This window comes from Episyrphus balteatus, chromosome 4, assembly GCF_945859705.1.
Source record: "Episyrphus balteatus chromosome 4, idEpiBalt1.1, whole genome shotgun sequence".
NCBI classification, from domain to species: domain Eukaryota; kingdom Metazoa; phylum Arthropoda; class Insecta; order Diptera; family Syrphidae; genus Episyrphus; species Episyrphus balteatus.
The window spans coordinates 48485448-48495793 of record NC_079137.1 but is presented as its reverse complement, the minus strand read 5'-3'; the positions used below and the strand labels follow the sequence as shown (position 1 = coordinate 48495793).

Genomic DNA, 10346 nt, shown 5'->3' with positions numbered 1-10346 from the left:
GAAGTTGGACCCTTTATAACAATGTACTTATAAGGTCTATAAGAAGCTTAAACGAAGCTTTACCGAGATTTAACAGATAGCTTCGGAAGAGCTTGTATAGTTGTTTCGTTCAAATTGTAAAGAAATTATAAAAACTGGCCTTAGGGCCAGTTGTACAAATATTTATATAATAGGGGTATTAACGATCCGGTGTAACAAAAAGGTGTAAAAATGCAAAATTTTGTTTTCTACTACTACAACTACAATAGACAAATTTTGCACCATTGTATTTTATTTTTGCAATAGGGTTGGGGTATAGCAAAAGTGTAAAAGTGTAAAAAAATTTTAGTCTGTAGGGGTATTCACGATCCGATGCAACTGGTCTAGTATCATTGCAAAAGTGCAAAAGTGTAAAATCTTACAACACTACAACAACAAAATATATGGATTGAAATTTTACAATGGTCTTGCACTTTTGCTATACCCTAACCCTTTTGCAAAATAAAAATACAATGGAGTAAGATTATTTTTGACAGATGGCAGCTCACCGTCGCGTCGCCCATGATAAACAGTTTGTCTTTTTTATTCTGTTTATAATGGTTGTCGCTACTCATGTCCCGTAATTTAGTTTCTTTTGATGTAAAATAATTAGTGAAAATTAATTAACCCGAACAAAACAAAGAATTAAATTATAAAAAATGGAAAAAAAGAAGAAGCAACGGTGGAGGAAAAAAAACATAATTCATGCTTCAATATTTACTATAGATAAGAAGAGGGGCGTTCACGATCTATCGTAAAAAAATAAAATTTTACATTTTTACTAGGCCTGTTGCACCAGATTGTGAATACCCCTTGTATATTTGGTTGTTTTATTTTAAGAAAATGTTACACTTTTGCACTTTTACAACGATACAAGACCATTTGCATCGAGTCGTGAATACCCCTAATATATTTCCGTGGTTCAGCAACTTTTATCTTCTGAATTCGGTGGTAAAATTGGTTTTTAGCACTAGTTCTAGGTCCATATAGGTTGAAATAGCTAAATCCATCCTTGAACCAAAGTTGATCCACTCCTATAATCCGCCGAAATCGGCGAGTTAAATTCTTGATCCGAGGCTGAACCACATTTGTACAACTGGCTCTTAGGGCCAGTTGTACAAATATTTAATCCGTGGTTCATCAACTTTTATCTTCTGAATTCGCTGAAAATATTGAGTTTTAGCACTGGTTCTAGGTCCATATAGGTTGAAGTAGCTAAATCCATCCCTGAACCAGAGTTGATCTACTGCTAATCCACCGAAATCGGCGAGTTAAACTGGGCATAAGTGCCTTGAACCTTGAACCAGTGCTAAACTTCAGCCTTGCTACCGATTTAAGAAGATAAAAGTTGCTGATCCACGGATTAAATATTTGTACAACTGGCCCTAAGAAACCGCGAAAGCCTTAAAAGTTAAATTCTCTTTTTTGATTGGTTTTGATTTGATTTTATTATCATGAAATTTATCTCTTACGGCCATATTATTCACTCTGGATTTAGTTTGGATTAAAGTAAATTTTAAATCCAATCCATTAAATCTGAATCTTATAAATCCAAGGATTTAATTTTTTGTTCATATTATTCGCTCGAAAAAAAATTATGTGATTATTCAATTAATTTTGAATAATTTGCATTTATCTTTATTTTTCCTTCACAAAATACTTGACAAAACAACTGGAACACTGTGAAAATGAATTTTACATCTGGATTTATAAAGTTAAACAGACCTCCAGAGAGCAGTTTAAATTTGTTTGGATTTAACGAGATTGGATTTAAAAAATTGGATTTAAGATTGGATTTAAGTAGTGAATTTTATGGAATTGGATTTATTTTTGACATTTGACATTGTTTACATCCAGATGTATTTTTTAAACTAGTGAATAATATGGCCGTTAATATTCCATTAGTTTTAAGTGTATCTAATAATAATAGGGGTATTCATGCAAAATAAAAACCTTTATTACTTCCAATAGCACATAAATGTCTGAGCTAGATTATTCAGCCAATAGCAAAAAAATGTCTGAGCTTGATTGTTCAATGTCAAAACCAAAAAAAAAAATGTCCGAGCTAGATTATTCAATTTCAAAACCAAAACATAGCTTGCTAATTTCTTTAAAGCTTCTATAAGTTTATTACCCGAAGCTTATCCGAAAAAACAAGCTATCCTCTGTAAAGTTTTTTTAACAGTATTTAAACTACTTATTAAAAGTTGTTAAACGAGTTTGAACTTCTCCAAGCAATTAAATTCTGAAGCAAGCTGTATACAAGCTCTATGAAAAGTAATACCTGCGAGATTTTAATTTACAGAAGCAGCTGTGTTGATTTCTAATCATGAGTTATCTAACATCCCCATCCCCATAGGTACACGTCTACTTGACACTACAAATTTTGACACAATCGGTAGCACATTTCAACTTTACCAAATCACGAATCTAAAAATTATTTTTTTCGTCTATGAACACTATACAGTTTGACTTTCACTGGTATAATAAATCGAGTATCGAACTACTTGTCATACAAAAAAAAAAATCTTCTGTTTTGGCATTTCTCTCTGCGGTTTCGTTGCGTGAGAAAAAATTTTTGTAAATGAATAAACGTGGATTCCTGTGAAGATCTTTTGTTGCGAAAAAATTCCTTATTTTTAAAGTATTATAACACTCAATTCCACTAAAATCAATAGTGGATTCTAATTAAGTTTTCAGGATAAAAAAAATCGTTAATATCGAATTATGTCGAAACGTTCTCAGCCAGCTTGGCAAAAGCCCGAATCGCAAGAACGATCAAAATTAAAACTCTTCAATAGTTTAACAAGACAAAAAGAAGAATTCATTCCATTGGATGGTAATAATGTGCGTTGGTATAGTTGCGGGCCAACTGTATACGATGCATCTCACATGGGACATGCCAGGTAAGCTTCAGTTAACACCTTTATAAGCCACTCAAAAACATGACTAATCAATGCAATCAAATATCATCATCATTCTCTTCTAGGTCTTACATATCTTTCGATATTCTTCGACGTGTTCTATCTGATTATTTTGGCTATAATATTCAATATGTCATGAACATTACCGACATCGATGACAAAATTATAAAACGTGCAAGACAAAATTATCTCTACGAAAAATACAAGAAGAATGTTACTGACTTGACAGTACTCTTAAAAGATCAACAAGAAGTCATGGAAGATTTTAAGAAAACCTGCGATAAAAACACCGACCCTGACAAGAAAATAATGCTTGACAAGACACTAGCTAAAATGAATGCAGCTGTTGAGAAGCTTAAACAAGCTGTAGCTAGCGGTGTTGTAGAAAAGATTGAAGAGGCAAAGTTGAATTATTTGACTGAAGCTAAAGATCCAATTGCCGAATGGATGGATAAAAAGGAGGGTGATCAGGTGACGGAGAATTCAATATTCGAGGCATTGCCTAGTTATTGGGAAGATGAATTCCATAATGATATGAAAGCATTGAATGTAAGTTGTATGAAGTCTATTATTAGAATGTATCAGTTTTTTTTTATCATCAAAGTATACGATTCAAACATAGTGTAGGTCAAAAACCTCTTAAACTTGTCATATTGATAATTATGAATCAAGTTAGGTACGTGGAAATAAACCGGTATATTTGGATTTCTTATCAGAATTAAGTTTAACTGAGAAATGTTTCTAACGAATTTGTATTGAGGTCAAGGTCTTTTATTTGCTGTTGTCGAAGCAAAATTAAATGTGTTTGTAATTGAACTAAGTTGAATTGAATAATTCTTGTCCTGTTAGGAAAATTTTAAATTTTTTTGGAAAAACCATAACGTCATCAAATCATTTCACAATAACATTTTATTTACTTTAGATATTTAATATCAATTTAGGATTCGAAAAGAAAAAATCAAATTAGATAGAGAAATAGAAGATCTCGAAGTTCTGTTTGTACGGATGAATCTCAAAGTAAAAACTAAACAGCTTGAACTTCAGATTTTGGTTGATTCATTATAGATAGTTTTATTTTAAATAGTATTTTTGTAGGTCTTAAAAAAAAACCGGTACCTTTCATAAATGTAAACATTTTTGTTTGAATTAAGTAAAATATATTTTTTCTTAAAAACTACTGAGAGGATTTTAATTAAAATTTTTGTGTATCCTTCCCCATTAATTGTATAGAAGCAAGTTCGTGCTCTGTATTTCATTGCAAAAGTAAAACTTTTTGAAAAAGAATTATTAATATTTAAAAAATATATTCTTCATTAAAATAAACAAAAACAATATTTATAATATTATGTAGCTTTAAATAAATAAAATGCACGACTGGGTCGCACGTTCTTGCTCTTGCAGTTCAAAGCACTTTTATGTTAGTTTACTTGTAGATTTTAAAAGCTGACTCTTTTTAAAAAAAATTTAAGTTGGGGAAGAGCCGGCATTTAGGGCAAAACTTTGTAAAATGAAAAAAATGTTTTTATTTGAATTTTTTGAGAAAAATTAAAAATGTTGTTTTATTGGAATTGCTTTGAATGTTACGTCTGCAAATTTTAATCAAAATGGTTACAGCCGTTTTCTAGTAATTTACTTTAACTTGAAAAATTTGTATGGGAGGTTTTTACTTCCTAAGCGTGATAAAAAAAAGTAAAAAAAAAAACAAACCAATTTTAGTATAATTTTTTTTATACACTAGAAGCAAAAAAATGGAATTAAACTTTGCGTTCTGTAAAAACGATAATTGGTCGGAATGTAATTGACGTACATGAATGTTAATTGTACCCATAAAAAGCTTGAAACAAAAGCTTTAAATTCAATTTTAAAGTTCAAGTGACCTCAACTCCAAATTTATAAAGCGTTTCGCCCAGGCACGACAGTGGGCTCATCAGTTAGATCTGTCGTACCCTTACTAAGACGCCTTATTTTGGTCGATGTTTACCGACACTATATAAAACTCACAGCATGAATATACTGTGAATTCTAATATTCAAAGGGAATTTGTTTAAATTCAGACCTTAGAAAAATGTATGCCCGTGGTCAGGCTGATATAATAACGAAGAAAAAAATAACAAAAATAATAAAAATTATTTAAATTATTTCTATTTTAAGTGGAGCGATTGAATATAATTCAATTTTAAAGTTCAAGTGACCTCAAAAGCTTTAAATCAATGCTAGGAACTTAAAAACCCGTTCACTTTATAAAGATCCAATCCAATCAACATAAATGAAGTATGTAAGGAAAAAAAGACTGAAATTGAAACAGAGAGTAAATTTAACATTTAAAGAAAAATGAAGTGCATTTTATTGCAAGATAGCGATGATACTAACGTATGCATTTTTATGTTTTTACCAACAATTCAAAGTATAAAATTCAAGCTTTTAAATGAGACTTGAAGAAACATTATTTTATCCATTGTAATTTTTGTTTTTAATATAAATAATTTATTTGATTCCGTTTTTTCGCTCCTAAGTGTACATAACTCAGTCTAAAAATTTCAAAAAATGAAGAGCTTTTGAGTAAAACGTGGCAAAAATTATCACTCTTAAAGTTTTTAAAGCAAGTGTTTCTTTAAAAACCCTAACTTGGCGGTGGATGCGCATTTTTATGCAAAATCGAAATACAACAGTCGGAAAAGGTATTTTGACAATATGAACATTTTTCAATCTGAATCTGTAACGATTGAAACGGTCATTTAATAGGTTTGTTACGATGAATCTTATGATGGTCAAAGTCAGTCATGTAGGTGGTTTTAAGCTTCGATGCTGCAATTTTTGTATTAGCAGTGGAAAAAGTATTTTGGCCAACGTGCTTTTTCAAAATTTGCAATGAATAGACAAAATATACGAAAAAATGCACTCAAAGAAAACAGGCACATTTTGAGGAATTCACTTAAAATTCTAATGTGCATTTAATCATAAAAGATTTTGACGAAAGACCGGTATTTTTAAATACATAAATACCTTTGGGACTTCATTAAAAAATACAATTTTCATTTATTTCGAATTTTATTGATTATATTAATACTACATAAATAAAATGTTTGAAAAAGTTAGTTATAAGGTCATAAATGATAGTTTGACGAAAAATGCAATTGAAGTTTGGGTAATTTATGAAAACCGACGAGTTTTTGGGCATTAATCCAATTAAAAAAAAAAGTTGCCCTTAATTGATACCAAATGAAAGAGAATAAAGAGGATTTTACAGCCCAATATGATTTTAAATTATCTGTAAGCAAAAAAAAAATAAAAATATCGGCCTGTCTTGGAACTCGAACCCTGGATCTCTGATGCAAAAGGTAAATCGTTCAACGGTTTAACACTCTGAACTGTTGACTCAAGTTATACTTGGCGTTAAATAACTTGGCGTTAAATGACTTGCATTTAAGATGCCAATTTCATCAACAAGATGTTATCACGTGTCACGTCAAAAAAAACAACAAATTTGCAAATTTGAGATCGAAAAAAGGACTACAATTCACATGTCTTCTATAAAAATGTTTTTTTTTTTTTCATAAAATTAAACTTAACAATCGTTGAAGCCCTCAAACAATTGTTTATAATTAAGTTTAAAATACTTGTGCAGAAAATTTTTGCTAATTTTTTCGAAGTTAATTTACATTTAAGACCATAGTAAATAAAGTTAATCTTGATAAGAAACTGAATATAAATTACGTAGACATGATTCATTCTCACTTTTTTTGTTTTGCTTTACACTAATCAAATAATTATCTGTTGACATTTTTTTATATTTTGTTGTTGCTTTATAGCAGATAATGATATAAATCATTTTGATAGTCGTATATGTATAACATATGTATATAAATAAATAAACGCTATTTGTTTATAATAAAATAACTTACCTTCCTTAATAGAGAAAATATTACAAAATATACGAGTAAGGTATAAAACGAAAGTAATGACCTGGTTATTGATAGGCTCGCATTTATTAGACTGCATCTTTTCTTCTGTACACAAATTAGTCTCTTCAATCTGAAATATTTCATTTATTTATATTTTCAGATCCTTCCACCAGATGTGCTTACCCGAGTTAGCGAATATGTTCCTCAAATTGTAGAATTCATTCAACGTATCATTGCTAATGGCTTAGCTTATGCAGCAAATGGTTCAGTTTATTTCGATGTCAATGGATTTGATAGGAAAAATAATCATCATTATGCGAAATTAGTTCCTGAAGCATACGGTGACACAAAATCACTGCAAGAAGGAGAGGGTGATTTGTCACTAGCCGATGATCGTTTGTCAGAAAAACGTTCTCCAAACGATTTTGCCTTATGGAAAGCAAGTAAAGCTGGCGAACCCTTCTGGGACAGTCCTTGGGGAAGTGGACGTCCCGGTTGGCATATTGAATGCTCTGCCATGGCTTCAGATATTTTTGGTCAAACCATGGATATTCACACAGGTGGTGTTGATCTAAAATTTCCACATCATGATAATGAGCTGGCTCAATCCGAAGCTGCCTACGATCACCCCGAATGGGTAAAGTATTTCCTTCATACGGGACATCTTACCATAGCTGGATGCAAGATGTCAAAGTCTTTGAAAAATTTCATAACTATTCAACAAGCTCTGAAAAAACACACAGCAAGTCAGCTGCGATTGGCATTCCTTATGCACTCGTGGAAGGACACTTTGGATTATTCAGAGAATACCATGGAAATGGCCGTACAGTATGAGAAGTTTTTGAATGTAAGTTTTTAATTTAAAAAAAAAACAATTGAACCAAAGGTTTTACTTACGAGTTCAAAGACTTAAAATCTAATGGAAATCATTTTTTTAGGAATTCTTCCTCAATGTTAAAGACTTAACCCGACATTTTGCAACCGAAAAGCCTCGTAGACAGTTTGATGCATGGCGACCAACTGAGGAAGTCTTACAGACCAAGTACAATGCTACACAAACATTGGTTCATGAAGCCTTGTGTGGTAAGAAACCGAATTGATAACAAGAATGTTTGACATTTTATCCAAACGATATATTTATTTTATAGATAACATTGACACTCGATCAGCACTAGATGCTTTACGTGATCTGGTCTCTTCATCTAACGTTTACATTCGCGACAATAAATGCAGCAAAGTGAATTCCTTGCTTTTGCGTAAAATTGCAATGTACATCACTGATTTGCTGAATATTTTTGGCGTTATAGCTGGACCACGTGGTGGAATTGGATTTCCACTATCAAATTCGGCAAATGGTAGCGCCAATGATGCTGATTTGGAAAAAGTCGTTATGTCTTATCTCACTGCCATGGCTGAATTCCGTAATCAAGTTCGAGATCAAGCAAAAACCTTAAAGGCTGTTGATATATTAAAACTCTGCGATGAGTTACGTGATGATGTTCTTCCAAATTTAGGAGTTCGTCTAGAAGATCGTGAATGCGGTGAATTTGCCTTAAAACTTGTTGATAAAGATACACTCCTGAAAGAACGAGAAGCGAAGAAAGCTCTTGAAGCCGAAAAAGCCGCTGAAAAAGAAAGAAAAAAGCAAGCAGCTGAGGCAGCAAATGCAGCGAAGGAAGCACAAAAGAAGATTGATCCCAAAAAGATGTTCTTAAGCGAAACAGACAAGTATTCAGCATTTGATGACAAGGTGAGTTCGTTTTTTATTTTGAATTCATTTTTGAACATAAATTAATTTTTATTTCTTTAAGGGTTTGCCAACACATGACAAAGACGGAAAAGAAATAAGCAAAGGACAAACTAAAAAATTGCAAAAACTTCAACAGCAACAAGAAGCACGGTATAAGGAATATATGGAAAGTGTCAATGGAGCTTAATATGGATGTCGAGTTTTCATAGATTTAAAATTGTTATTTTCTTTTTCGTCAATCGTTTCGCATGCATTCGTGTTAAATAATTTATTTAATGCATAATTAGAGTCATATTTAAGTTTTGTTTTCTTTTTTTTTTTTTGTAACGGCTTTTTTTATTTATAAATCAAAAAATACATACAACATCAGATGGAATATATGTTTTTTGTTTATCGTAGCTTTAAGCTACGAAGATAAAAATTCCCTAATTAGAAGATAAATAAAAGAAAAATAGTCCCTCCTCAGTTGATGAAATGGTGACAGCTATGACCACTTTACATCTAGGACTATCATTCCTTATAGCGATCAGGAAAATGAATGAGAAAAAAATTTCAAATATATCAATTGTAAATGACTCAAAGTAATTTTATTGAAAAGAAAATTTTCAACTGAACTATTCTATTTTTCTGATGCAAATTCGTTTTTCTTGCCATCTGATTGACAATTCAAACAAAATAAAACAAATCGTTCCACCTTTTCCAGTTCCTGCAATTGGAAAACTATTTCTTGTTAATTTCAATCAGGAAAGAGGAGAGGGTAGGTACCTAGTTTGTGTGGGTTGCCAACTGACATAAGGAAAATCTCCTGATCGCTACAAATGAACATCAGAAAAAAATATTTTTTTCTTTTTTCCTGATCGCTATAATCGGATGCTGTTCACAACAAATTCAATATGCTTTAATGTATAACTGATTTATTCGTTTATAAATTGCCAGATAGTGTAATGTTAAAGAAAATGCACTTTGTTTACTGCGACAGATACAAAAGCCTGGTGGAATTTAAAGTATTACATTTTGGATCAAAATAAAAAAAAGGACATTTGTAAAATTTGTACAAGTATATATGTATAAAGAAAGAAGAATGCTTTAAAGTGAAAAGGGGATAATGCGACAGATGTTAAAACGATTTTTTATTATGAACTTACTCAGAAAAATAATGGCTAGTCTACTGAAGAAGTAGTTAATCAATCAATCTATAATGTGTATCCTTTTTGCATATTTTAGTCGAATTTGGTTCATATTTTGTTGAAAAATCATTATTTCTTTGAACAACAACATCTTGAAGGTGCTACAACCAAGTGTTTTATGGCTAGAGTTACAGTACTGTTTCACGGATGCCAATCCGATCATCAGACTCCTTTTATTCCATTTTGTGTGTGGTGCTTGGTCCAGTAATTTTTGTTCATTTGATTTGAAAAACTTCTTCCGTCACACTTGATTATTGAACCTAGACCAAGCGAGTTCAGAAGCCAGTACACTACGCACTGCGCTACCTCACCCACGTGATTAGCCTCACCCAATTGCAGGTTTTCTTAGTTTATCAACATGCAAATGAATAGACTTAGCATTTTTACTAGCTCCTTCAAGTATGATTATTGTTGTTCGGCTCTTTCATGTTTTTCTCCATAGTCTTAAGCATAGCAACAATTCGTTTGCATATACGAAAGTAGGAAAGTGATTAGAAAGATGTTAGGCGCGGGCCATGATTATTTTTCATCATATTAAGTTTACAGTTTTTTCGTATGTTTCCAT

General features: G+C 31.5%; 1 protein-coding gene across 1 annotated transcript; it reads left to right on the top strand.

Moving 5' to 3' along the window:
* Nucleotides 1–2554: 2554 nt before the first annotated feature.
* LOC129918852 (cysteine--tRNA ligase, cytoplasmic) lies at nucleotides 2555–8952 on the top strand. Its single transcript, XM_055999597.1, has 6 exons — nucleotides 2555–2924; nucleotides 3008–3491; nucleotides 7005–7691; nucleotides 7783–7927; nucleotides 7993–8594; nucleotides 8656–8952. The coding sequence occupies exons 1-6, from the start codon at nucleotides 2746–2748 to the stop codon at nucleotides 8779–8781; spliced, it is 2223 nt and encodes a 740-aa protein (XP_055855572.1). The 5' UTR covers nucleotides 2555–2745; the 3' UTR covers nucleotides 8782–8952.
* The last annotated feature ends 1394 nt before the right edge of the window (nucleotides 8953–10346 follow it).